The sequence below is a fragment of the Pichia membranifaciens genome (genome assembly GCF_001661235.1).
Source record: "Pichia membranifaciens NRRL Y-2026 unplaced genomic scaffold PICMEscaffold_5, whole genome shotgun sequence".
NCBI classification, from domain to species: Eukaryota; Fungi; Ascomycota; class Pichiomycetes; order Pichiales; family Pichiaceae; genus Pichia; species Pichia membranifaciens.
The window spans coordinates 431,606-457,749 of record NW_017566986.1 but is presented as its reverse complement, the minus strand read 5'-3'; the positions used below and the strand labels follow the sequence as shown (position 1 = coordinate 457,749).

General features: G+C 49.9%; 15 protein-coding genes across 15 annotated transcripts in view; 6 read left to right on the top strand and 9 right to left on the bottom strand.

Moving 5' to 3' along the window:
- The window catches only part of PICMEDRAFT_12813 (hypothetical protein), a gene marked incomplete at both ends in the record, with an annotated part of 1,846 nt that extends 493 nt beyond the window's left edge, over positions 1–1,353 (bottom strand). The window contains one exon of the mRNA XM_019159970.1: positions 118–1,353. Coding sequence (XP_019016187.1) covers positions 118–1,353 — 1,236 coding nt within the window. The remainder of the gene's footprint in view (positions 1–117) is intronic.
- A 510-nt stretch (positions 1,354–1,863) lies between these two features.
- On the bottom strand, positions 1,864–5,605 carry PICMEDRAFT_25425 (hypothetical protein; the record flags this gene model as incomplete). The annotated part of the gene is made up of 4 exons (XM_019162392.1): positions 1,864–2,419; positions 2,540–2,940; positions 3,914–5,109; positions 5,242–5,605. Coding segments are annotated over 4 exons (2,517 nt in total), but the record flags the coding sequence as incomplete, so codon positions are not given.
- Positions 5,606–7,665: 2,060 nt separating this feature from the next.
- PICMEDRAFT_20010 (hypothetical protein) lies at positions 7,666–8,670 on the top strand (the record flags this gene model as incomplete). The annotated part of the gene is made up of 1 exon (XM_019162150.1): positions 7,666–8,670. A coding segment is annotated over one exon (1,005 nt), but the record flags the coding sequence as incomplete, so codon positions are not given.
- Positions 8,671–8,801: 131 nt separating this feature from the next.
- Positions 8,802–9,785, bottom strand: PICMEDRAFT_73858 (hypothetical protein; the record flags this gene model as incomplete). Its single annotated transcript, XM_019164609.1, has 1 exon — positions 8,802–9,785. One exon carries the CDS (start codon positions 9,783–9,785, stop codon positions 8,802–8,804), a length of 984 nt encoding a protein of 327 aa, XP_019016184.1.
- Positions 9,786–9,934: 149 nt separating this feature from the next.
- Positions 9,935–10,928, top strand: PICMEDRAFT_59894 (hypothetical protein; the record flags this gene model as incomplete). Its single annotated transcript, XM_019163399.1, has 3 exons — positions 9,935–9,949; positions 10,140–10,755; positions 10,810–10,928. 3 exons carry the CDS (start codon positions 9,935–9,937, stop codon positions 10,926–10,928), a joined length of 750 nt encoding a protein of 249 aa, XP_019016183.1.
- A 110-nt stretch (positions 10,929–11,038) lies between these two features.
- PICMEDRAFT_59893 (hypothetical protein) lies at positions 11,039–12,439 on the bottom strand (the record flags this gene model as incomplete). The annotated part of the gene is made up of 1 exon (XM_019163398.1): positions 11,039–12,439. One exon carries the CDS (start codon positions 12,437–12,439, stop codon positions 11,039–11,041), a length of 1,401 nt encoding a protein of 466 aa, XP_019016182.1.
- Positions 12,440–12,519: 80 nt separating this feature from the next.
- On the bottom strand, positions 12,520–12,738 carry PICMEDRAFT_36433 (hypothetical protein; the record flags this gene model as incomplete). Its single annotated transcript, XM_019163006.1, has 1 exon — positions 12,520–12,738. One exon carries the CDS (start codon positions 12,736–12,738, stop codon positions 12,520–12,522), a length of 219 nt encoding a protein of 72 aa, XP_019016181.1.
- Positions 12,739–13,715: 977 nt separating this feature from the next.
- PICMEDRAFT_73855 (hypothetical protein) lies at positions 13,716–14,315 on the top strand (the record flags this gene model as incomplete). Its single annotated transcript, XM_019164608.1, has 1 exon — positions 13,716–14,315. The coding sequence occupies one exon, from the start codon at positions 13,716–13,718 to the stop codon at positions 14,313–14,315; it is 600 nt and encodes a 199-aa protein (XP_019016180.1).
- Positions 14,316–15,158: 843 nt separating this feature from the next.
- Positions 15,159–16,524, bottom strand: PICMEDRAFT_165571 (hypothetical protein). Its single transcript, XM_019161255.1, has 2 exons — positions 16,246–16,524; positions 15,159–16,108 (listed from the first exon to the last, which is right to left on the bottom strand). The coding sequence occupies exons 1-2, from the start codon at positions 16,251–16,253 to the stop codon at positions 15,199–15,201; spliced, it is 918 nt and encodes a 305-aa protein (XP_019016179.1). The 5' UTR covers positions 16,254–16,524; the 3' UTR covers positions 15,159–15,198.
- A 184-nt stretch (positions 16,525–16,708) lies between these two features.
- Positions 16,709–20,791, bottom strand: PICMEDRAFT_35634 (hypothetical protein; the record flags this gene model as incomplete). Its single annotated transcript, XM_019162955.1, has 1 exon — positions 16,709–20,791. One exon carries the CDS (start codon positions 20,789–20,791, stop codon positions 16,709–16,711), a length of 4,083 nt encoding a protein of 1,360 aa, XP_019016178.1.
- A 446-nt stretch (positions 20,792–21,237) lies between these two features.
- PICMEDRAFT_17563 (hypothetical protein) lies at positions 21,238–21,471 on the bottom strand. Its single transcript, XM_019161647.1, has one exon. It carries the CDS (start codon positions 21,398–21,400, stop codon positions 21,242–21,244), a length of 159 nt encoding a protein of 52 aa, XP_019016177.1. The 5' UTR covers positions 21,401–21,471; the 3' UTR covers positions 21,238–21,241.
- Positions 21,472–21,728: 257 nt separating this feature from the next.
- On the top strand, positions 21,729–22,985 carry PICMEDRAFT_36485 (hypothetical protein; the record flags this gene model as incomplete). Its single annotated transcript, XM_019163010.1, has 1 exon — positions 21,729–22,985. The coding sequence occupies one exon, from the start codon at positions 21,729–21,731 to the stop codon at positions 22,983–22,985; it is 1,257 nt and encodes a 418-aa protein (XP_019016176.1).
- A 147-nt stretch (positions 22,986–23,132) lies between these two features.
- PICMEDRAFT_73852 (hypothetical protein) lies at positions 23,133–23,903 on the bottom strand (the record flags this gene model as incomplete). Its single annotated transcript, XM_019164607.1, has 1 exon — positions 23,133–23,903. One exon carries the CDS (start codon positions 23,901–23,903, stop codon positions 23,133–23,135), a length of 771 nt encoding a protein of 256 aa, XP_019016175.1.
- Positions 23,775–24,212, top strand: PICMEDRAFT_165460 (hypothetical protein). The gene has a single exon (XM_019161250.1). It carries the CDS (start codon positions 23,924–23,926, stop codon positions 24,179–24,181), a length of 258 nt encoding a protein of 85 aa, XP_019016174.1. The 5' UTR covers positions 23,775–23,923; the 3' UTR covers positions 24,182–24,212.
- Positions 24,213–24,953: 741 nt separating this feature from the next.
- Positions 24,954–25,931, top strand: PICMEDRAFT_165299 (hypothetical protein). The gene is made up of 2 exons (XM_019161243.1): positions 24,954–25,515; positions 25,609–25,931. The coding sequence occupies exons 1-2, from the start codon at positions 25,132–25,134 to the stop codon at positions 25,834–25,836; spliced, it is 612 nt and encodes a 203-aa protein (XP_019016173.1). The 5' UTR covers positions 24,954–25,131; the 3' UTR covers positions 25,837–25,931.
- Positions 25,932–26,144: the final 213 nt, after the last annotated feature.

Sequence of the window (26,144 nt, the reverse complement as noted above, 5' to 3'; positions counted from 1 at the left end):
GCCGCCGACTGCGCTGCCTTTGTGCGCCGCCGCCGCCCGCCGCCGGCTGCTCTTGAGAAGACCGCCCCGGGGCCGCGCGCCCTCCCTCGCCCTCGCCGGGTCCTTGAGCCGTCGCACAAGGTTCTGGATGTTCTTGAACCCGTTGATCACCCCGCTCCGGCAGACAACCTCCTCCGGGCCTGCGCCGCCGCCCCTCACAAGCTGCAGCTCGTAGACGTCCTCGTTCCGGCCCCGCACCGTCCGCACCCACCCGTCCGTCACGCCGTGGCGCCGCCGGTACTGCTCCAGGTACGCCACGGCGTAGCCGCCGGACTCGTCGCCCGCGTCGCCGCCCCACCCGTACATGTTGCCGGCAAACCAGCCCGGGGGGCTGACGCGGCGCACAAAGGCAGCGTAGTCGGCCGCGCCGGCGGCGGCGGCGGCGGCGGCCTCGTCCTCGATGAGCCGCTCCAGGTCCACACGGTCGTCCTCAAGAAGCATGCTCACCACCTCCCGCGGGGTGATGACACACTCCACCACGTCGTCGTCCCGCGACGCCTCGAGCTTTTTGTCGAAACAGGGCATCACGCTCAAGTTGTACACCTGGGTCCGCTCGTAGCCCCGCTCGCGGCGCAAGACGTCCTTGACGAGCCGGCAGGTGATGTACTGCGGCGACCGGACCCGGCTCAGGCGTCCGGCAAGCTCCGGGTGCGTCTTCTCGACGTAGAGCACCCAGCCGGGACAGATGGACGCAAGCACGTTGGCCCCGGCGGCGGCCCCGGCGGCGGGCTCGGGCTCGGACTTCGTCCTCGCCTCCACCTCGTCGTACTGCGCCGCGTACGCAAGCCGCCTCCCGACTCCGACACTCACCACGTACTCGAAGCCGTAGTGCTCGACAAACACGCGGGCCAGCACGCGGTCCGCCACCTCCACGCTCACGTCGAACGCGTTCGCAAACGACGCCCGGGCCTGCTGGCTCAGACTCAGCACGTAGTGCAGCTCTCCCGCAGCCTGCGCCGCAGCGTGCTCCGTCCAGAAGCTCACGAACTCCTGGAAGCTGTGCTGCGAAATCAACACCTCCTCGCTCGACGTGATGCACCCGGAGCACGCAAGACAGTCCGCTAGCGAGATCTGCGCCTTCTCAAGCCGCCGCCGGCTCCCGCTGCCGCCCTTCTCCACCTCCACCATCTCGCCGTCGGCGCCTACCTCCACCTCCACCTCCGCAGGCCCGCCCCCGTCCCCGCTCTCAAACTCAAGCTCAACATGCCGGGGCCCCCCCTCGGGCACCTTTCTCAGATCCTCCACGGGCTTGATGCACGCCACGCCCGGCCGGATAAAGTCGTTGAGATCGTCCGCTGACAACAACGACGACATCTCTCTAGTCTGGTATGCTTTTCTCTGCTGGGCCGCCCAAACCGCCCCGGGCCCGTCAAATGAAAGGCACCACATTACTAATGGCCCGAGGACCTGTCTGAAATATTTTTCCCTTTCTCTCCCTCCTCGAACTCCTCGCCTCCTCGCCTTCTCTTGCGATAGCCGCTTCCGGCACGGTTTGCCGCCCGGTGGGGGTGTGCGTGTTACGTAAGCTGGGCTTCGGAAAGTGCCATCTATTGACAATATGCAACTGGGATGCTACTTATACACAGGTACTGCCTCTACGGGGCGCTCTATTCAGGGGTGGCTCTCAAGGTCAGAGAGATCCTCCATCTGGAACTGCTCCATGTTGCCGACGCCGCTGTCGAGGGTCGCAGGCGGAGCAAACTCGTCGTGGTCCGAGAGACGTTGGTACATGCTTCCATCGGCCTGTACGCCGCAGAGTCTCAGGTACAACCTCAACACAGCAAGGAGCCAGAGCTGCAAAATGCATGCAGCACTGCAGATGGTCAAGATGTACGACGAGTGGTCCGCACCCATGTTCACCACAAGCACCAACTGCTCCTCGTTGGCGCTCATGAACAAGATGCCGGAAAGCACCAACGCAAAAGGTGACAAGTACTGGAAGCTTCTGATCTTGCCGTCCTTGGCCGCATCGTCGTCGTCGAGGAGGAACGAGATCTCCATGATTCTCGCCAACCCTCCTAGCATCAAGACGTAGCCGAAAAACCCATGCACCTTGGTGGAAATGATCATGTGCTGGACATGTTCCGCCATGGCGTAACCGGTGAAAATCAACGTCAAGGCAGGCACAAAGTTCCTCCTCCTGCCCAACGACAAAAACATCCCGAGAAGCCCGGCACACCAGAAGATGATGCCCATCGACGTGTGCTGGTAGTCGCCGTGGGACCATGGCTCCCATGGGCGATGTTCCGTGAACGTGTTGATAACACCCCAGATGGCAATCACGGTCGAATCGTACAACTCTTGCGAATATGGTCCCTTGTTCACCCTCAACCACGGAACCACCAACACCATCGAGAGAATGAACCCGTAGAGTATGAAACTCATCCCCATGATTCCGTGTGCATTGCACTGTCCCGTGTGGGAGTCGTAGCAGAACCCCAACAATGCAACAACGCTCATTGCCATCTTGATCAGTCCACACAATACCAAACCGCCTGACATGAGCTTGTACGTCAAGATCGAGAAGGGCAGTAGCAGGAATCTCAGTTTGGACTCCTGCAATGTCCGCTCAAACTCTAACGACCCGTAAGCAACAGACCCGTTGAAGATCGTCAAGCAGTAGAAAAAGGCCAAGAACCATGCCGTGCCTCTTGAAACACTGTTTTCGTGTCCCGACGGGTCCGGGAACCGCAGAATGACCGCCTCGATCGCAGCATAGATAGCACAGATAATCTGTGTGAGCAACGACGTGGTATGTCGGTTTGCAACCGCAAACGCAGCAGAAATAGAGGGGAAGACCACAAGAAAGAACAAAGAGATTAACCAGTGAAAGGTCCGGCTCCTCCAGTGCTCGTGCAACCCTGCAAGCTGTGCGTTCGCATCGTCAGTAGGAGAGTCCATCTGCATACCTTCTCCAGCGAGCACTAGTCCTGCCAAAAGCAGCGTCACTAGTAGCTTTTTATTCAGTTGGCTGCCCATTGTCTCTTTCTCTGTGTCTGTGTGAACAACCTTAAAGAAGCTTATCTCTCTCTCTCCCTCGTATTCCTCCCCTCCATTTCTTCTTCTTTTCCGTCCGTCTTGTACTGTTCCTGGACAAAGGTGTAAAAATCATGTCACTCTACACATTTTCGCTCCGGGCTCGCCGCTGGCCAAAAAGGAGGCACAGTATCACTTTTCGGAAACATGCTGCTTTCTTCGAACGTGTCAATCAATTAGTGTATTCGATTGTCGCTTAACCTACGGTTCTTCTATATATGTACCTTACTGTTCCCTGATGTTGCCCCGGCATTTAGTTGGCAGACTTTTTCCGGAACCCAAATATGCTGCTCCTTCTGCTACCCGTATTTGTATATTCCGATGTAGACACACTGTTACTGTGAGAGCCAGCGACGGTGTTGTGGGAATCATTGGTGAGCCCACGGAACAGACTGCTACGGCGCCTCTGGGAGGCTTTCGGAGTGTCGTTTGTGGCAGTCCCGGTTGTTCCCGCAGTGTCCATCGTGGACTTTGTGGTTACTTTCGATATGTGATCGCCGCCGTAGCCGGAGCTGCTCACGTCACCGTAGTCGGCTTGCGAAAATGGGTCGAACTCGTCCACCTGGTCTTGACTCGAGTTCACCGTGTATTTCAGGGGGGCAATTTCGCTGGTCTGCCGCTGTGGCAGCCTGGTTTCAGGATAGACAACTGGTGTAGTCAAAGGCGTCGCCGTAGCGGTGTGCGAGGATGGTGCTGCAAGCATCGTAGGGTCATTGGCAATAGGGTTTGATGGTTCCTCGGCCTCAAAAAAGGTTGCATCCGGTGGGCTTGAGGAAGCAGAGGAGGAAGTAGCTGTGGAAATGGTAGGCTTTTTGAATGTAAACCGGTGGTTGATTACGCCTTTATGTTCGTCGCTGTTGCTGTTGCTGCTATCATTGTTTCTTTCTGATAAGGAATAGCCTCGATCTGCAGTATGTGCAGAGTTATGATCAGCATCGTCGCATTCGCTATCGAGTCCATTGTACAACTGGTCCTCAAAAAACTTCTTTTCGTCGTCAACTTCCCTGTAAAATAGCAAATACGCAGTAGCCAAGCCGCATCCATCACCGAAAAATTTAAAGACATAATCCTCGTCAATCTTTTCGATAGTCTCATCGTCAAACAACAGCCAGCCGTAAAGCTCTGTTTTCACTAGAGATACGTAATGACCGTGGTAGGGGCCACCTCCAATATGAACCACCACTCCATATAATTCGTATAATTTATCAGGCTGTTCTGAATCCTTGGTAGTATTACAAATCCTTAAGGTTTTCACATATTCGACACGGTAGAAAAGCTTGACCAATCTATCCAACTTCTCTGAATATTTGAACCTTTTCAAGTGGAATGCTAGAATCTTTGGTATTTTTCTCAATTTGATCGATTTAGCAGCTTCCTGGTATGAGTAGCAATTTTCACAGTAAAATTTATTATTTTCGTTTAGCATTTCTATTTTGGAAAACATTTTTAAGCAATTAGTAATTGAGGAGTCCGGCTCTAAGTCAATTGATAAGTCTAAGAATTTCTCATTCCTGTATGATGAGTTGTCGCAAGTTAGACATTTTGTCTCAGAGGTTAATTCTCCTTCGAAAATATCGGTGATGATCGATTCCTTGTTGTACTGTTTCATACTTTCAAGAACGTTATTGATTAAAAAATTCAAAAACTCGTGGGCATCCTGATGCTGTGCGTTTCTGAAAAGTATATTTTCCCTCTTGATGACATCAATCAAGTTATATGGCGATAGAACCCCTGTTTTCGACGCATTCTCTGTTATACACTCGAAAGCGTCCTTGATCACTGTGAACATGTTTTCCTCTTTCATGCCATATTCTTTCAGAAATGGCTCGTCTAGGTTGATGATTGGGCCTCTGATCAATGACGCCTTTTTTCTCCATTCCAATGATGCAGATGGTTCGTCGATAACTCCAACAAGCGTCAAATTTTTCTGGCTGTTGAGAAAATAGTTGGTTTCAATGTCCTTCAATGCAGGATACTTTTCCGTCAACGCTTTTTCTAGTTGCGTATCCTTGTGAGTATCTGAAACAGTGAAATCTGACTGGCTATAGATGGCATTGGTATCGTTACCTCCATTTTCAGCGCCATCGGAGTTATCAATACTACTCAACACCGATGATGAAGAGTCTAGGTTGGACCTACTGAACAAACTCAACTTTCTCATGCCACTTGAAGTGGACGACAAATTAGCAGAGGAGCCCTGTGAGTTTGGTGTTGCAGGTATCACCGGTGAACTGGAGCCTGCTCTGTTCGTATAATTCTGCTGATTCATGGAATTCGGTTGCGGTGTTAAAGCATGCGGAACTTTGCCCACCTCTTTACCTGGGACAGTAAACTTTCTTCTCCTTTCAATTGGACTAACCCTTGGTGGATATTCCAAGATTGCTTTCCGAAATTGTGGCGTGTGGTAAAGGCACTGGAAAATAGAGGAAACATAGCAGATGTATCCAAAGTTCTCTATTCCGAATAGCTTCTCTGACCCGTCACCAAAGGGCATTTGTGGGTTTAGACTGTTTGTAACGTGGAACTTTAAATTCCGAGCCTCTTCTGCAGAAAATGTCTGCGGGACCACATTCAAACCCCTCTTGTGGGCAGCTTCGTCCTTTGAGGAAGCCGCCGACCGTGAAAGCGCATTTGCACCTTCACTCGAACTTGCCAAATAGCTATTCCCCTTCTTGAGAGCGTAGCCATTTTCGGGAGAGTTACTATAGCCATTGCCGTTGCCATTGCCACTGTTGCTGTTGCCGTTGCTGTTGCCTATGCTGAAGGTCGCAGACGTGGCCGAGTGGGGGATCCTGATGGAAGAACGACGGGAGATTTTCTCGTTAGAGTCACCTGCCTTGGTATTGTTTGACACAAGGGATGACATCGACATTCGCCGGTCTTCATGCTTTGCCTGCTCCTTCTCTCGATCCTGTCCAGCCGCCCTATGGTGGTGGTCGTGATAGTCGTCGGCCTCTCCTCTCACTCTCCGGCCCTTCTCTCTGTTTCTCCTATCATCTCGGTCTTTCTCTGCCGTTCTGTCCTTCGGCTGTGTCCTGGACTTGAACTTTCTAAGCATTGCTCTCCTTGGCTCTCTCTAGTAGATACCCCTTACCCCTGCCCCCTTTCTTCCGCCTTCCCGGGTGACTAGGGCCTGCTATCGTCCCCACCTTTTCCGTTCTTTTTGTTCGGCCGCGTTCTGTTGCCGTCTCGAAAGAAGAGGAAAAAGTCCCGTTTCGTCTCTCCCGTCTCGGTTTGTCTGGTCTCGTCGTAGGTGAAAGCCAGTCGTTGTCGGATGGCTCAATACGAGTGGAAACCCTCTACTGTTGGTGTCATACTGAGTTGAACAGCCCTGGCACTGACTGTTGCTGCTGCTCTTGTGTCGTCTACCGACCTAACTATTGCTAAACGCTGAGTATCCAGCATTGCGTGGAGAAGGGAAAACATAGAGGACCGACGGGAAACCCCGAAAACAAAGAAACTTTCAAGGCTGCAGAGTCCCATTGGAGCATTCTCGGTATTTACATTCGTTAGCAACAGCCCCACAGATAGAGCTTGAATCCCGTAGAAATTCAACCAAATATATACAAGCACACATACACAATGTCCCACCCGTATAGGATGCAGCTGCCAGGAAACAGCGACGAGGTGAACTTGAAGTTCCCGGAGAAGGTGAAACAGAGCAACAACAACGGCTCTCCACTTATCAGACCTCACCAGCTGCTGGCTAAGCAGCAATTTGCTGCTACCTCCCGCAAATCCCATCCCTACCTGCAACAATTGCCAACGGACTTGTCGAAGTCAATGGAGTCGTTGTACATGTCTTCTCCTCGAAATCAGTCCTTCGACTCCTCAATTGGCCGGTCACCGAGGGGAAGTTCCACCTCTAATAGTCCTGTGCGCTCTTTCCAGTCTGTTGCTTTGCACTCCTCCAAGCCTACCAACAGCATACGTGCCTTGCTTGCGGAGGATGACTGTTCAAGCTATTACACATCATTGAAGAGCTCCTCGAGCAACAACGACAGTGGCAGCAAGCCGGATGTTGCTAACGCTCCTCCCCAATCACACTTACCTGTGCCCCAAACTATTCCGAAAAACCAGTTAAATTATGAACAGAAGCTTGAGCTTCCAGACTTGGACCCATATGGGAGTGAACCTAAAAGTAGGGATACCACTATTGACCACTACAGCAACTTTACCTCGATCAGCACCGATGCCGACGCTGACAATGATGGGGAGGACGACGGATACTATGTTGCTGTTCCACCTCCCACACCTGCACATGCTCAGGTTCCCACCACTGCCACCACTTATAGCCAGACCCTGGCAATGGCCAAAAATAACAATGGTTACGATGTTGCAACAAATACAAGCAGCACAGTTAATTCAAAAGGTGAACAAGAAGAAAGACCTATGGGGCTACACAAGAAGACCAAATCCACACTAAACTTGTTCCACCCTGTATATAACAACGTCGATAACCTAACGGAAATCGAAATCCCTAAAAGTGATACAACAACTTATATTGGTGGTAATACTACTGCCCTAGGTGAAAGCACCAACATTAACCTCAACACAGAGAAGCTGTCTACTACCAAAAGCAATGTGAATCTGCTGCCAATGGGTACTTCAATTGATATGTACAGGCAAAATGCAAAAAAAACCAAGGACCCAGATATCTTGTTTTCATTTGCCCAGATCTTAATTAGAACGTCACTCTCAAACAGGAGTGATAATCCGCTGAGTGAGAAGGAAAAGGAGAAATACCTTGACGAGGCGTTTACCGCTCTCAAAAAGTCAAGTAAGTCGGGCTGTATCGAAGCGCAGTACTACCTTGGTGATGCATTTTCTGTAGGGTTATTCAGCAAGGGCAAGCCCGAATTGAACAAGTCATTGACATACTTTGAGTCTGCTGCAAAGGCTAAGCATGCAGAGAGTGCATATAGAACTGCTATGTGCTACAAAAAGGGATGGGGGTGTACACGAGATGCAAGAAAAGTTGTCAAATATCTTGAAATTGCAGCGATTAACAACCATCCAGTCGCCATGATGGAATATGGTATATATGCTTTCCATGGGTTAATGAGTTTTCCAGAGGATGTGAATACCAAGAAAAAAGGGATCAGTTGGTTAAGGCGTGCTACAGAGTGTGCAACAGAGATGAGTTGTGGTGCCCCGTATGAACTGGCTTTGATTTATATGAACGGTTTCAAGGATATTGTCATCAAAGATACAAATTATGCTGTCAAATTACTTTTCCAGGCCTCCAATCTTGGACATGCGAAATCCGCCACTATGCTGGGTAAGTTCTACGAGATTGGGGACATTGTTGAGGCAAATGCAGATCTGTCAATCCATTTTTACAACATGAGCGCCAATCTAGGTGATGCTGATGGAATGATGGGACTATGCTCATGGTACTTTGTTGGCAGTGAGCACTTGCCGCAGGACTATGACGAAGCATTTGCGTGGGCCATTAGGGCTGCCGAGAATTATAAACACAACAAGGCCATGCTTTTGCTGGAAAGATTCTACGAGCTTGGTGTGGGATGTGAAAAAGATATGCAAAAGTCTAAATATTGGGGTGATTTGGCTAGGAAACAGGAAAAGAAAAAATAGCACACGTCAACACAGAATACCCTATTTTGTACATATGCATGAATCTATTAAGAAATTGAAAGTATAAAATATATAGAAATTAACAACGACATACACAACACACTACTTTTCTTACTCGAGTCGTATTATCATACCACAACATTATTGAAAAGATATGATATGGATTCACCGTTGTGTAGTCTTCTTATGGCCTCTGCCAGAATCGGACTTATGTCTACAATCTCCAATATTGGACATTGCTTGACGTGTTCGCTCAATGGCATGGAGTTGGTACAGACAATCTTTTTCAAAGAGCTACCATTCAACCTCTCGATGGCATTCCCGCTGAAAATCCCGTGGGTGACAATGGCAATGACTTCCTTGGCACCTTCTGCAAGAAGGATGTCCGACGCCTTGCAGAGAGTACCGCACGTGTCTGCCATGTCGTCTACTAAAATACAGCTCTTCCCCTTGACGTCACCAACTAAAACCATTCTACTCACCTCGTTGGCCTTGGCTCTCTCCTTGTGTATCAACGCAAACTGCGTGTCCAACTTGTCTGCCAAGGATGCCACTCTCTTGGCTCCACCGGCGTCAGGCGACACCATCATCACGTTGTTTGTGTCCTTGTAGTTGTCTTTGATCCATTTGAGCACGTTCGGCTCCGCATATAGGTTGTCAACGGGTATGCTGAAAAACCCCTGGATTTGGGAAGCGTGCAAGTCCATTGTTATGACATGGTCACAGCCGGAAGTTGTGAGGAGGTTTGCAATGAGTTTGGCGCTGATCGGCACCCTGCTCTTGTCCTTCCGGTCCTGTCTAGCATAGGGAAAGTTAGGTATGACGGCCGTGATCGATCTTGCCGACGCTTGAGTGCATGCGTGTACCATCAAAAGAAGCTCCATTATGTAATCGTTGAGCTTCTCAAAGCCTCCACACCCCGTCTGGATGATGTAAACATCCTCGTCTCTTAAAGATTCACGCACAATGACCGTGCTCTCCTTGTTAACAAACTGGATGGCTTCGATGTCCGACTGCTTCACGTTCAACCTCTTGCAGATAAGGTTTGCCAATTCCGGGTGGGAGTTGGCTGCAAGCACTTTGATATTGTTTTTGATTTCCTTGTTCGACATGGTTGTATCCTTTTCCATGCTTTGCTCTGACCGGTGTCGCTCTGATGTTCTGTCTCTTTTCCCGGCTGCGTTTCCCTGCATTGGCCTCTCCGATTCCCCGGATTCTTGGTTTGTACAGGAGAAAAGGCAGAGGAAAAAAATTTACAGCCATGGGGAAAAAACATGTTGCCATTCGTCAACCGTGCACCAGGGAGGTGGTGAAGACGGAGGACAAGCCAAGACACCGGGCCGAATGGAACAGAGGCGGTAAAGAAACGGAGAACAGAAGGTCAGAAAGAGGAACCAGTGTGCAGCCGACAGAGAAGAGAAAGCAGACAAGCCATAGAAAAACAGCAACCAGAAATGTCCACACAGGCGTACAAGAGACTCAATAAGGAGTACAAGCAGATAGAGGCGAATCCTCCTCCATTCATCATTGCTCGACCATCGGAGTTGAACATCTTGGACTGCCACTACGTAATAACGGGCCCGCCGGGGACCCCGTACGAGAACGGACAGTACCACGGGAGAATTACGTTTCCGAACGACTATCCATTCAAGCCACCTCGGATCAAGATGTGCACCCCGTCGGGCCGTTTCGAAATCAATCAGCGGTTGTGTCTGAGTATGAGTGACTTCCACGAGGAGTCGTGGAACCCTTCCTGGTCGGTGGCGACGATCCTTACAGGGTTGTTGTCATTTATGACCGGGGACGAGCGCACGACCGGGAGTATTGTGACGTCCACTCACACGAAAGAGCAACTGGCGGTCAAGTCGAAGGAGTTTAACACGTATTCCAACCCTCCATTCAAGGAGGTGTTCCCCGACCTTTGGGAGCAGAACGTGGCGGAGCTGAAGAGCAGAAGGGCCAATGCAAACACGCAAAGCCGTGCTGGCCAGGATGTGGCTGCGGGGACGCCCAGTGTCACGGAAAGTGAGGTGGTTGACAACATAGAGAAGATCCAGGATCCGGAAGATAGGATACGTGCCCGCTTGATCAAGTCGCAGGGCGAGAAAGTTGCTGCTGCTGCTGCTGCTGTTTCAGGTGCCGGAAAGAAGGAGGCCCTAACTAGTGACAAGAACAACGCAAAAACCCCAAATAAGTACTATCTGTACGTGATACTGGTTGTCGTTTTGGTTTTTGTTGCCAGAAGTGTGATTTGAGGCGCATCCACTCACAAGGAAACAGACTACTTTTTTATACACTGAAGCTCTATATAAACTGAAAAATGGGGAAAAAATATAACGATGCATTCAATTTTGGGACTGTTACTCTACTCTATTGGGGTTCCGTAGAGAAGTAGCAGAGGGTCGCTGACAAACTGTGTCATATCGTCGTCTCGCAGACATAATGTTACAGACACTCCGCCATCGGAGCGCCTAGGTAGGAAGTAGACCAACCCCGGGACTGGAACAAATGTTGGGCGTAGCACGACTGTTGGATTGCCGAGACCGAGATTGAAATCATTCTCGTAACAGTCTAGTTTAGACCACGAGCTAATCTGTACGTCGACAGAGGGGTCGACAGTGCCAGCCATAGAGAGCAGGGGCCCGTCAGTTCCAGCTTCGCCTGCTCTGGATAGCATTGACCCAAACACCATGACTGTTTCCCTCAGGTACACACGGTCAGAGAGTTTACCTCGGAGCTGTGAGGCGAGTACCCCTAGGGGCTGATCAGTGACCTCCCTGATGGGCCACCTGTTGAACGTCATGTTTAAACACACCCCTATCTGGTGTGGGTCTTGCTCGAAAAGACTTCGTGCGTCAACAGCCCGAGCGAACTTCATATGACGGGACGGGTCGACTCTGTTTGAGCGTGCTCTTGTCACGGTCTTGCATATCAAGGCACATAAACAGTCGTCAGTCGAGATGAAAGGTGTTTCTGTGATCTCTTTTGCACAGGCTGTCTTGAGCCTTTCGAGCTTTTCCTTGGTGAAATCGAAGTATCTCCAAGCGCCCGAAAGGTCTTCTGGGGCGACAGATATCGGCTTTTGAATGAAAAGTTCCTCAGCGGCAGCCATTGATGGGGTATCTGGTATGATAGGGATTGTGGATCGCTTCAACTGCGTGTTCAAAAGCGCCTCATGCGAGGGTTTCTTTGACGGGTCGCAGAGCTCGCATAAGAGCCGCATAACGGAGGCCTGGCCGACCATATCCAGGACAGCGTGTGACGCGATGAACGACAGGAAGATGCCGCCATCGACGATGTTCAGCTGGACGAGGAACACAGGCTCGTCTCCACCGAGAGTCTCGCCGTGCGTGCCTGGAATCGTCATTCTGGAGCAGAAGTGCTTCTCGCTGAAGAACCGGGCTGGGAACCCCATCCGCTTCAGCTCTGCGAAACAGGGGGTGCTTTCTTCCTGTCGCATATCCTCCACTGCCAGACTGATGGTTTCGCCGGGGGTGCTAGAGATCCCGGTGACGCCGTTCTCGTCCTCGATGCTCCCTGCAAGCCATGGAACACACGCCGCCAGCCTTGCGAGTCCGGCTTTGAAGACGGAAACGGCGTCGTCGACGTGGTAGTCGCCTGGCGTCTCGTAGCCGAGAGTGATCTGCGTGTAGATGCGAAGCTGGGACCTTTGTCCAAGGATGTTAATGGCTTCGAACATAGACGGGGTCAACAACGAGTGGCCCTCTGGAGCTGTGTGTGTGCTGTTGGCCTCCCTGCTTGACATCACTGTGATCAAGTTTTTTTTCTTTTTTCCACCACAGCGCCTGGAACAGCGGAGTGGGCAAACCGGGGCAAAGCGACCGCCTAGATCTGATCAAGGTACTCCTCCAGGTCGCTTGGCTCAAAGATGATCTCGACCATTAGCGAGCACGACGGACACACGGCAATATTCTCCTCCTCCTGCATGTCGTAGATGGAAATCTGGAACCGGTCGCCACACGGACACGGGTAGGTGAAGAGCTGGGTGTCGGGGTCGAAGGTGAAGTCTTCGATCTCGATCTGGTCGTATATAGTTTCGGACATCCGGCGGGGGTTTGGGGGCTGGTAGAGATGAAAGACGGTGGAGAAACGAACGCAAAACGTGGTAAAGGCGACAGATGGGGTGTAGAAATAGTGTCTGTTTGTCTATTGAAGTGAAAAATTTAAACTCCGTAAAAAAAAAAAAAATGAAATAAAAACAGGGCTTTTTACACACGTGATCTTTTATGCCCTCCACGTGACTCGTGACTGCACATTTTTGCCCAAACCGCCCAGCGTGCGGTGCGCGGGTTACAGTCCCGCTCCGCGCCCTCCCCCGCCGCGCTACGGCCTCTCTGCTGTACTTTCTCCCTGCCGCTCTGACAGGCGCCCGCTCCCGGCCGCTGTACAGTGTGTGGTAGGCCTCTGGCGGCCCTGCGTGCCACTGTGCAGACTCGCCTGGGGCACACTCTCTGGTGGTCTCGGCGAGAGGCCTCTCTCAGTGTATGCACTTTTTTCAGTTCAGAACGGAAAACTTCTCTTACTGGACTGACACTGTTGAACTGTACGGTTAGCTTTTGAGTTTGTTACATTAACCACACAATAATGTAAGTTCCCTTAGACACATAGAGAAAACTATTCAAGGTGAAAGTTTGATTTGCGAGTTGAAGGAGAGAAAACAAGCAGCAGTGAAAATTAAAAGGCCAAGTAGTGAAGAAAAGTAAGCCAGAACATGTCATGAAGAGCAGAGCAGTGGAGGTGTGCAGGCTCTAGCTTTGGGTAACTTACTGGAGCGTTGCTGGTGGAATGCAGTAATGGTCCTTTGGCAGAGGAAGGATGCACAAGTGAAAAAAAATCATGGATATCCACACACGACAAGGCCTTCTGGCTTCTACAGGGGCTGCAGTCTGGATGTGACTGGAAGAACAGCGCAAAACTACCCAAACTTTTCACCCTTGAAGCAGGAAAACATAAATATTTGCAATATTTGTCGAACATTTTACTAACTCCTTTTTTTTTACTTTTTTTCTACTACAGTCATCATGGGTATTGCAAGAGATTCTCGTCACAAGAGAGCTGCCACTGGTGCCAAGAGAGCTCAATACAGAAAGAAGAGAAAGTTTGAGTTAGGTAGACAAGGTGCTAACACCAAGATCGGTCCTAAGAGAATCCACAGTGTCAGAACTAGAGGTGGTAACTCCAAGTTCAGAGCTATCAGAATCGAAACCGGTAACTTCTCGTGGGCTTCTGAGGGTGTTTCTAGAAAGACCAGAATCAATGTTGTCGTCTACCACCCATCCAACAACGAGTTGGTTAGAACTAACACTTTGACCAAGTCTGCCATTGTCCAGATCGATGCTACCCCATTCAAGCAATACTACGAATCCCACTACGGTTTAGTTTTAGGTAAGAAGGGTACCGTTGCTGCTGACGAAACGAAGAGATCCAAGAGCGTCCAAAAGAAGTTGGCTGCTAGAGCCGACGAATCCAAGATCGAAGCCGCTGTTGCTGCTCAATTCGCTTCTGGTAAATTGTATGCTGCAATCTCTTCCAGACCAGGTCAATCCGGTAGATGTGACGGTTACATTTTAGAAGGTGAGGAATTAGCTTTCTACTTGAGAAGATTAACTGCTAAGAAATAAGTTTTTTCTTTTTAGATCTTTAAAAACTTCTCTTTCTAATTAATGTACACAGTTTTAGTTATAAAAACTTTCCTCTTTAGTCTGTTGTATATCAGCAAAAAATAAAGTCAAAAAATACACTCTCAAGCTAGGCCGTGTATGCCATTTTTTCTCGGAAAGTTCAACTGCTCTTCTTCGGGCGGATATCTGCTACGGGCAGCTTGTACGTGAGGGTGTACGGTGCAAAAGTTCTACAGAAGTACTCGAGTTCCACTACGTGGGAGGAAATGCTACTAGGAGAAAAGAATAGATAGATACAAGAGTGTTTTAGGTCAGCCAAAAGGCAACAATTAATTTATCTTCAGATTCCGAAGAATCAGTACAGGTCTGTGTTAATTGTGTATCATCATAGTAAAACCTCTGTATCTATCAAATGAAATAGACCCATGCGCCTGCACGGTGATCGTCCACTTCATTGACGCATGCTGGCAAAAGTGCCAACTACTACTATGTGGGGCAGCTCCCCTCGGCATGGCCTGTTCAACAGGCTTCTACCAGTGGTCCCTCCCCGCCAAAAGAACGGTCCACAAGAGAAAAGGAAAAAGAGGAGGGAAAAGAAGTACCGCAGCCTCTGCAGAAGAAGAGCTCTTATATCAGTTGGCACACTGCAGTTTCTTCCTCTCGTAGAGAAAAACGCGTTTTTTTCAAGTTTCGAAGCAAAAAAAAGGGTTTTTTCGCTACATGGAAGTTGGTTATTGGTTATTGGTTATATTACTGTTATTAAAACATTGAAGGAATATTTTTTGCCTCTATATATACACTAAATATAGCTGGCCCGAGTTGTAGTAGCACAGAGAGGGAGGAGTAAGGGAGGGGGAAAGGGGGAAATCCAGAGATGACGGAATCACGTCTTTTGGGCCATCAGTTCAGCCCTAGTTTTGCTGTGTTTTTCCCTGGTCTTCTTGGCAGTGTCGCCAGCCTCGGTGTCGAGGAAGTAGTCCCACAGTCTGAAAGAAGACGCGTAGTTCCCAATGAAGTGGTGGTGGTGCTCGTCGTGGTGGTCTGCGCCAGCCCATATCAAGAGGAAGTGGTGCAACGAGATCGGGAACTCGTAGCCCGAGTGTGCGTCGATGGCCTGGAACAACCTGAGGGTAATCCAGATGCAGATTGTGAACAAGTGCAAGTCTCTCGTGAAGTAGCACCAGACGATCGGAATGCCAACAGTGCCAAATCCCAAGAGCATGACTTCGATCGGATGGGCGTATTCGGCAGCCAACCCGAAAGGTGCCGCGTATCTGTGGTGTTGCTTGTGGATGATTCTGTAGAAGGACCCATAGTGGATACCTCTGTGGAACCAGTAATGCCATGCGTCCTCCAAGAAGAAGAAGATCGACACCTGCAGTGCAATCTTGGACCACGAAGGGAATGGAACATCGTAGGAAACCCCAATCTTCTCACAAATCGGATGGAAGAACCAGATTGGCAACGCTTCCACGAAAAAGTGTGATTTCAACACAGATTTCGTGCACTCCCACTGCTCCTTGTCGGACGGGTAGATGTTCGGCTGGATCTTGTACTTCTTGAAGTATGGTGTTCTGTCAATGATGTACCATGGCAAGCATCTGCCAAAATACATCACCTCATGGAGCAAGAAGAATAGCAAACCAGTTGCAAACAAATCGTTGTCCATGTAAACATAGTAGCTTGCCCACGCTTTCTCCACGAGGTTTAAGCCTGGAATGTCCTTCACGGTCTGGAAGACTTGCCAGATGGACTCTTTCGACGGAATGTCGATTGAATTGGACCCGAAAACGCTGTAGAATATACATATAGCTCATGTTAGTGAATCTGCTTCCGTAGGAAAAGCCAGGCAACCAAACACACACGTTGCTTTTTCTCCCTCTTCTGCTTTTCCTCTCTCTTCCATCCCTCCCATTCTACTCTCACATACTTGCTCATTTTCACACACTACTGATTCAGTGGTCCGTTTGGTTTTGTGATCGCTCAGCAAGGCCTCAAGCTTAGAAAGAACACGTCCAACCTGTTACCCCAGTTGCTTCTTCTCCTGCAACTTCCTCGGCACTTATCGTATTGCAGCTCTTTTTGTGTATTATTTTCACCCTCGCTGCCGCTGCAGGCAAGAATTTTTCAGGGTTCTATACGACGGGTACGAGGTACGACGTCTCGTTTAGAGCATTCTGCTTACGTAATGTTTTTTTCTTTTTTTTATTATGTTGGTCCGGCCGAATGCGGTAGGTGAGCCGAATGGAGGAAGAAAACAGACACAAAGATGTCGTACAAGAAGTGTAATTATTAAACTGCTCTTGAAAGAGCTTGCGAGATTGTAAAACGTTTATAAGGTTGTGTATGTATAGTGCAGTGCAAATACAGAGGGTGGGGTCAGTGGAAAAGACTCATTTTCCTTCGTTGGAAGCAACCCACTTTCTGGCGTTTCTAAACAACCTGATCCAAGGACCGTATTTACCCCATTCCTTGCTCTCCTCAGCAGGATAGTAGGAATTGGCTTCCAGTCTGCACACTCTCTCTGGATGAGGCATCATAGCAAGCACTCTACCGTTCTCACTTCTGACAGCAGTGATACCGTTTGGCGAACCGTTAGGGTTCAATGGGTACTTCTCCGTTGGAACACCGTAGTTGTCGACATATCTAGCACCAACCAAGCCGTTCTTGACAAACTTGTTCATCTGCTCGTCGCTTTCCCATTGTGCCCGACCTTCACCGTGCGCAACGGCAATCGGTATCTTAGAACCAGCCATGCCGTCAAAGAATATGCATGGGTTTGCGTTCAGATCTTGGGAAATTTCCAATGTGCAGACTCTGGCCTCGTACTGCTCGGACTTGTTTCTCTCGAAACTTGGCCAGTCTTCGGTACCCTTGATCAAGGACTTGATCTTGGACAAGAACTGACAACCGTTACATGCACCAAAGGCAAATGTGTCGCTTCTCTCGTTGAAGAATTTGGAAAACTCGTTTCTGGCTCTTTCGTTGTACAAAACGGATTTGGCCCAACCGTTACCTGCTCCTAAGACATCACCGTACGAGAACCCACCACATGCTGCCAATCCAACAAAGTCATCTAAAGAAACTCTGCCTGAGATGATGTCGGTCATATGGACATCAACACTCTCGAATCCAGCTTGTTGGAAACTCCATGCCATTTCTTGTTGGCCGTTGACACCTTGCTCTCTTAGAATTGCAACCTTTGGTCTACTGCTCAAAGACTTTAGGCCCAAGTCGTTACTTGGCTCAAAAGTTAGCGCATATGTCAAACCAGGGTCATTGTTGTCAGCAATGAGTGCATACTCTTGGTCAGCACTCTGTGGATTATCTCTGAGCCTTTGTAAGTGGTATGAAGTTAAGCTCCATTGCTCTTGTAATTTGGATCTTGTCTCATTCAAAACAGTCTCCCCGTTGAAACTAACGTTGATCAATTGGTCACAATCGAATACAGGTTGACCAACAACTGAGATGTTGTTACGGCCAACGCCGTGTGATTCAAAGATCTTCACAAATTGTTCATACTCAGACTTTCTGATTTGGAAAACGGCACCTAGTTCTTCATTGAAAAGCTCGGTCAAAGCATCTTGCTTGCCGTTTAATTCTATGTTCAACCCAGATCTACCGGCAAATGCCATCTCCAACAAGGTCACAATGAGACCGCCGTCGGAAATATCGTGGTAAGACAAAACATCAAATTTGTTATGTAATTCAATTGTAGCAGTCAAAAATCCCTTGAGGGCCTTAGAATCATGGACAGTTGGACAAGTGTCACCAACTTGGCTGTAAACTTGTGCGATTGCAGATCCACCCAAAGATTTCGGCACTCCTGATGCAAGGTCAACCTTCACCAAAACAGTTTCATCTTTGATGCTTTGCAATTGAGGAGTCCAAGTCTTGGAAGTATCAGTAACACCACAAAAGGCGGTAATGATCAACGAAAGAGGAGCCATAACGGTGTTATTATCCCAAGTCATCTTCATGGACATAGAGTCTTTACCGACTGGAATTGCAACCCCTAAGGCAGGACATAAGTCCATAGAAATGGCTTGCACTGCTTGATATAATGCACTACCTTCACCTGGGGTTGATGCCGATGACATCCAGTTAGCAGATAATTTAACCATATCTAAAGTTTTAATATCTGCAGCAGCAATGTTCAATAAAGACTCTGCAATACACATTTTGGCAGATGAGGCTGCATCGATGATGGCAATAGTTGGCTTTTCACCCATAGCCAAAGCTTCACCCGTCTTAATTAGCTCTTCACCTAAAGAAGTGCAAGTAACACCAACGTCGGCAACAGGTACTTGCCATGCTCCAACAAACTGATCCCTATCGATCAAACCAGTAACGGTTCTATCAGCAATAGTGATAAGGAAAGATTTTGAACCCACGGAAGGTAGCTGTAAAACTCTAGACAATGCATCGGTCAAAGCAACACCGGCTAAATCCACGGGAGCAAGATCTAGCTTCTTTGTGAAATCTGTTCTTGACATTTTTGGTGGTTTACCAAACAATAGTGACATTTCTAAATCAATTGGAGTTGTGCCAAGCAATTTGTCGGTCAAAATCAACTTCTGTTCACTGGTGGCTGTACCGACAACTGCGAATGGGCATCTTTCTCTCTCACAGATTTGTTTAAAGAGTTCGAGGTTGTTCTGTGCAACACCCAGGACGTATCTTTCTTGGGATTCATTACACCACAATTCCATTGGTGACATTCCTGGCTCTAAGGACAAAATATCTCTCAATTCGAACTTTGCACCCAAACCATTGTCATGCACTAATTCAGGCAATGCATTGGACAAACCACCTGCACCGACATCGTGGATGCATTGAATAGGAGAGTCGACGCTCAAACTGTTACAGGCATCGATGACTTGTTGCGCTCTTCTTTGGATCTCAGGGTTACCTCTTTGAACTGAGGCAAAATCCAAATCAGCAGAACCTTCACCAGATGCAACAGAAGAAGCAGCACCACCACCCAAACCAATCAACATTGATTGGCCACCTAGCACAATGATAGCCGATCCTGGAGTGATCTTGAAATCCGACTTTAGCGCCAATTGTGGTCTAATTGCACCCATACCACCTGCAATCATGATTGGCTTGTGGAAACCTCTGACTTCGTCCTTACCTTCTAAGTTCTTGACGGTAGTCGTCAAAGTTCTGAAGTAACCTGTAATACAAGGTCTGCCGAATTCATTGTTGAAAGCAGCAGAGCCTAATGGTGCTTCAATCATAATATCTAGAGGGGACGCGATATGGTTTGGTTTGCCGATTGCTAATTCCCACGGTTGCTTCAGGTCAGGAATATGTAAGTCCGAGACACTGAAACCAGACAAACCACATTTGGACTTCGAACCTCTACCAACTGCACCTTCATCTCTGATTTCACCACCAGAACCAGTTGCTGCACCCGGGAAAGGAGACACCGCAGTTGGGTGGTTATGTGTTTCGACCTTGATGAGAGTATGAACGAATTCCTTTGTCGAACTCCAGGTGTTCTTCTTTTCGATGTTAGGTCCGTAGAAGTAAGCAGGAGAACCTTCATACACTGCAGCGTTGTCACTGTAGGCAGAGATGGTGTATTGTGGGTTCAACTTGTGGGTGTTTCTGATCATCTGAAACAGAGACATATCCTTCTGAACGTTATCAATGTTCCAGTCGGCGTTGAATATCTTGTGTCTGCAATGCTCGGAGTTGACCTGCGCAAACATGAACAATTCGACATCCGTTGGGTTCCTGTGAAGAATGTTTTTGAATGCGTCCACCAAGTAGGAGATTTCTCCCTCATCCAAGGCCAAACCAAGGTCCTTGTTTGCCTTGATGAGGTTGTCCTTGGAATCGATAATGTCGACGTGAACCAAAGGCTTAGGCTTGTTGTCTTCAAAGAGATCATTGTATTTTGGAACTGATTCGTTGATGTAGAGTGCCTGCGTCATTCTGTCATAGACAGAAGCAAAGCACGCAAACTGGTCCTTTTTGAACAACTCAATGATCGGGAAGCCTGGTCTCACCTTGAGTAGAATTGCCATGCCTCTTTCAACCCGCTCGACTTTGTCGCCCAAGCCACAGACCTCCGTGATGTTGGTAGCCTTGGAAGACCACGGAGAGATGGTTCCCGATCTTGGCAAGATTCTGATCAAGTAGGTATCAGAGTCTAGCAGCTGTTCAACCTTGGCTGCCGAGTCGGAGTGGTCGCCGTCTATCTGAACAAGCTCGTTGAGCAACTTGTTCTTCTCGTCCGATAAATCGAGCTCGTTATCGTACTTCAAAAGAACCTTGAGCTTTTCAATTGTCTGCTCGTCCAACCCGCCTTGTGTGTGGACATAGTGCACGTGGCACGACTTCACGTCGGTGACTATGGAGGAGTTCACGGAGCTGTTGATGTCGGAAATCAAGTTCGAGACCCTGAAGTTCGACAAAGCTTGAGAGCCCGGTAAGATGAGCATTTTCTCGGTTGAAGAAGCCATTTTGAAACAGGAAAACCGAAGATTATACTCCAAGTTTCCAAACGCTTGAATCGGCTGAAAACAGTGTCGTCGAGATGAAGCTAGCTGTCAGAGCCCAGAAAGCACGAGAGAAACATTTGCCAGACCCCTGCCATCCACCTGTATCCCTGCCTGATTTGATGTACGTACGGCCTCTCGGGGAAAAAATATTTTATATTATTTTTCTTTTCCTCGATACTCGATAGGAAATTTGCTTTCTGACTTCTGACTTCTTCCCTTTGGGGCCGATCGGCGGCTCCAGGGGAAATCTCGAGGATGAAAAACAGACGGATGCCAACATGTTTTGGCACACTAGAAGGTCCAGGGGTTTGGCCAGATAAGTGGCTGTTTGCTGGACGCAGCTGTGCTACCGAGGTCGGAGTAAGATTTATTTGATCTGCTTATTTGGTTTGCTTGGTGGTGATTGATGGCTCAGGCGAAAAGGAAGGCGGGGGCATCGAGTCCGGTGCCGCAGGACAATAAGACCAAACGGACTAGAAGAGCTGATGGCGGCAAGTCCGTTACAGAGGACGAGAACAACGGCGACGCAGGTGCGGACAACGATGTCGTAGATGAAGAAGAAGATTCCATTGTTGGGGAGGAGCTTCCGAAGAATGCTGCGGTGAAGGGAGGCAAGGGTGACGATTTTGTTGACGCCGAAGAGCATCTGCCCAAGGGCCGGACGAAGGCCGAAGGTGATAAGGAAGAAAGCCAAGGGGACACTGAAGAGGCCAGCGAAAACAACGAGAACGAAGCTGGTGGTGAGGAGGGTGCAGAAGGTGAAGATAATTCAACTTCGGGAAAGCATGTCAGAAATGGGAAGTCAAACGTGAAGGGAGAAAATGGCGCTGGCAACGGCAACGGCAACGGCGATGACAACGACGATGACAATGACAATGAGGACGGCAGCGACGATGACATGGAAAACCAGGATGACGCAAGCAACGACGGGAGCCCAGAGAATCCCGCAGAAGATGCTGCGGAGAACGAGGAGGATGAGCAAAAGCCGGAAGAGGGGGGCGGAGAGGACGCCGAAGATGTCGACGCTGAGGAGAAGAAGAAGCTCCACTGCTACCAGTTTGATGGCTATACATACACGTACAAAGACAGGCCGTCGGTGATTGAGGAGAGAGAGGGGAAAATTGAGTTCCGGGTTGTGAACAACGACGACACGCGTGACAACATGATCGTTCTGACGGGGTTGAAGAACATCTTCCAGAAACAGTTGCCCGAGATGCCCAAGGCGTACATCGCGAGACTAGTGTACGACCGCTCGCATGTGTCCATAGCGGTGGTAAGGAAACCGTTGACTGTGGTTGGTGGTATCACTATCCGGCCATTCGAGAGCCACGAGTTTGCCGAGATTGTCTTTTGTGCCATCTCGTCGACAGAGCAGGTGAGAGGCTACGGTGCGCACTTGATGAACCACTTGAAGGACTACGTCCGCAGCACCACAAAGATAAAGTACTTTTTGACGTATGCCGATAACTATGCGATCGGGTATTTCAAGAAGCAGGGGTTCACGAAGGAAATCACGTTGCCCAAGAAGGTCTGGATGGGCTACATCAAGGATTACGAAGGAGGTACCCTGATGCAGTGCTCAATGCTGCCCCGCATCCGATATTTGGACAGTCCGAAGATACTCTCGTTGCAAAAGGCTGCGATATTGCGGAAGATCCGGTCGATTGGCAGGTCCCATATTGTCCACAAGGGGCTCGACCATTTCAAGCAGAAGAGCTTTGAGCCGCTAAACCCGTTTGACATCCCGGGTCTGAAGGAGGCCGGCTGGACGAGGGAAATGGACGACCTGGCACAGAAGCCGAAGCGCGGTCCGCACCACATTGCCATGCTCACGATATTGACGGAGATGCAGAACCATCCATCGAACTGGCCGTTTTTGCATCCAGTGAACAGGACAGAAGTTCCGGACTACTACGAGGTGATCAAGGAGCCGATGGACTTGGGCACAATGGAGGTGAAGTTGGAGAACGACGCATACGAGACCATGGATGACTTTGTTTACGACTGTTCGTTGATCTTCAACAACTGTAGGCAGTACAACGGAGAGAACACGACGTTCTACAAGAACGCCAACAAGCTCGAGAAGGCAGTCATTGCGAAGTTGAAAGACTTCCCCGAGTATTCCAGCTGCTTGGACATCTTGACCAAGAAATGACGAGTGCGTGCGTCACATCCGATTCGATATAAAACGTGTATACTAGTAACTGAAATAATAGAACCCACCGAAATGAGGAAAATTCGTTCACAGACTATGGTTGGTCGATCTACGTCGTTACACAGGTATACAGACACAATGCGGCAGCTAGTCTTCTTCCATCTTCTGGTCGTCACGCTCTTGTTCTTTGACCAGTTCTATGATCTTGGCGACCTCTTCGTCGGAGTAGATTCTATATCCGCCCTCCTTGGTGACACTGGCTAGCTGTGTGTTGTTCGAGTCCAACTTCTCCTCCATCACCTGTTTGAGCACCTTTAGAGAAAGGACCTCTGCCTCCTTGAGGGTTAGCGATTTGTGATATTCGTTCTGCAATTCCGTCTGTGCGCCTTCCGACCCGGATCCAATGGCTTTGGCGTCGTATCTGTAGAAGGTGCCCGAAGGCTCTGCGTGGTACAACTGGGGTCCCTTATCGTCGTCGTAGCCGGCAATCAACAATGCGACACCAAAAGGCCTGGACATCAATCTCTTCTCGCCCGAGGCGCCCTCGCCGAACCGCAACGCCAAGTCGCAGACCGACTGGGTTAGCGACTCCACGGAAATTGGCTCGTTGTAGTAGAGATCGTGCTGGACGGACGCCACTCTGGCGTGGTCGATCATCGATCTTGCGTCTGCTGTCAACCCCGACATCGCACAGCCCACGTGAGAGTCGATCTCCATGATCTTCTCGATGCTGTCGCTTTCTAGAAGCGACGATGAGACCCGCTTTTCGACACTCAATATCACGCCCTCATTTGTCGAGATTCCGATCGCCGTGGAACCCAGTTTGATGGCTTCGAGAGAGTATTCCACCTGAAAGAGACGGCCCTCTGGGGAAAACGTGGACACACCACGGTCGTACTCGCTTCTTGTTAAGAACATGGCTACTGTTTTGCTGCAAAATGGTTTGGCCCAGGCTCTCCAATTGCCCACCTTCTCCACTTCTACGTCTGAGCATTATCACTAATCATGGTGAGGGCAAACCGATTCTGAGAAGCTGCGACATTCATGCGAGAAAGGAACGGGGTAGAGTTGGCGCCGAGGAAAAGCAGGTCGATCGGTGCCATCTCGGTTTCGCTTATGTAAGCAGCGTCCGCCGCCTTGTTCTGCTTACGTACGCGGCCCCCACCGCCAGTGACGGAAACTGCTCCCTTGCGTAATCAGACCTACATTGCATGAGAGCATACTGTCGTGTGCAGAGAACTAAATAGAACCTTGCATGGTCAAAGCGTCTGCTCTACGGTTATTAGCCCGAGCGTGCTGCAAGGAGAGGCAGAGAAACAGAAAACAGGGGAGCACGGGGTAAACATGAGGGACGAGGAAACGCCCTCAAGAGCCTGCGGGCCTGCTGGTGGAGTCTGGCCGCATGGCCCCCGGTCAGGGAAGCATTTTTCTTGCTGCGGGTCCTCCGCTTCTCCACACGATGTTTCCCCCTGCGGAGGGCCGTGGTGTGCACGGGAGAACGAACGCCACACGCAGACACGGTCGCAGCTGCTGTCCGCTTGACGCCAGTTCTCGTGACAGGCAATGCCGGTCAGGACGTCTGCCGGAGCGCTTATTGCAGGCCTCTCCGCCTCTCCACCTCGACGCCTGCGCTCGCGCGCAGGCGCAGGCTTGCACTCAGAGACCCCAAAGCTGCACCGGCAGCAGCAGCTACATGCAGCAGCAACGTCGTCCACAGAGACGTGCTGAGACATGTGGCCCGCAGCAGCAAGTGCAGACAGCGGTGTCCAGCAGGGCTCACTCGGAGGCATCGGGCGCCTGCGCTGACAGCTTCTGTCGGGGCGCCATACTCTTGCCCGTTTGGGCCGTAAAGAGGGCGCGTGCGAGAAGGTGAAAAAAAACAGAAAGCAGACTTCCTCGAAGACGTGTAGAGCGTTGCTCTGTTATTGTTTGCCGGAGCATGCGGCGGTGTCAGCGGAGAAAGTCTTGAGCACCGCAGCGTATTTAAAGGTAACGCTCTTTCCTGCTCTGGTGGGTTCGTAGGGCGGTGGTGCCCCGCCATGGCGTTTCTTCCGTGGCCCCCTCACTGCTGTTTTGTTCTCCCTCTCCATCCGACGTCTTTCTGCTAGAACCGAACTCCGTCTACCCACACACACACACACTCACGATGCAATTATCCCACTCCGTCCTTATTTCCGTTGCTGCCCTCGTCGCTTCCACGCAGGCCGAAGACCTCTTGGTCGCCTTGAACTCGGACATCCAGTCCAACCCTAACCAGTACTTGAGCTTTGTCCAGGAACACACCACCGCCAATGTCGGCCCGCTATTGAGCTTGTACCAACAGGCCCAGACCTACACTGACGACTCCTACACCACCTTGGTCGACTCGTCCGAGCTCGCCTCCATCTCCTCCTTTGCCACCGAGTTGCCATGGTACTCCAGCAGAATCGCTCCAGAGCTCGGCGCTGACGCCACCACGACAGATGCTTCCGGCTCCGCCAGATCCTCCGCTGCCCCAAGATCCTCCGAAGCAAGATCCTCCGAAGCAAGATCCTCCGAAGCAAGATCCTCCGCTGCCGCCTCTTCCGGCGCCTCCTCCTCTGTGGCACCTTCCTCCTCTGCTCCAGGCTCCTCCGCTGCCTCCTCCTCCCACGCTGCTTCCTCCCACGCTGCTTCCTCCCACGATGCTTCCTCCCACGCTGCTTCCTCCCACGCTGCTGCGTCTTCCGACAGCGCCTCCGCTTCCGCCTCCCAGTCTGCTCCTGTCTCTAGCATTGCATCTTCTTCCTCCACTGCCGGAGCTGTTGCAAACGCTTACGCTGCTCCAGGTGCTGGCTTGGCCTTTGCTTTGGGTGTTATGGCTTTGCTATAGGCAACATTTGGACTTGAAAGAAACTCCTCAAGTTTCTGCGTCCACATCTACGTCTGTTTTATTATTTTATCTGTGTTTAACTACAATGATATCTTTCTGGCTTGAGACTCACTGATCTGCTTCTCAGCCCATGTACCTATCTTCTTTTTTCTTCATGGCCCTTTGTTATACTCTACTTCACTTTCCTCTATGTCACATTTTTTCTCCTTTCACCTACCCGCCATGTTATTCTGTAACCCTAATATAATAACATTAATAATCATGACATTTTCCCATATCGCAAACGCGGAACCGCAACCTCAACCCAC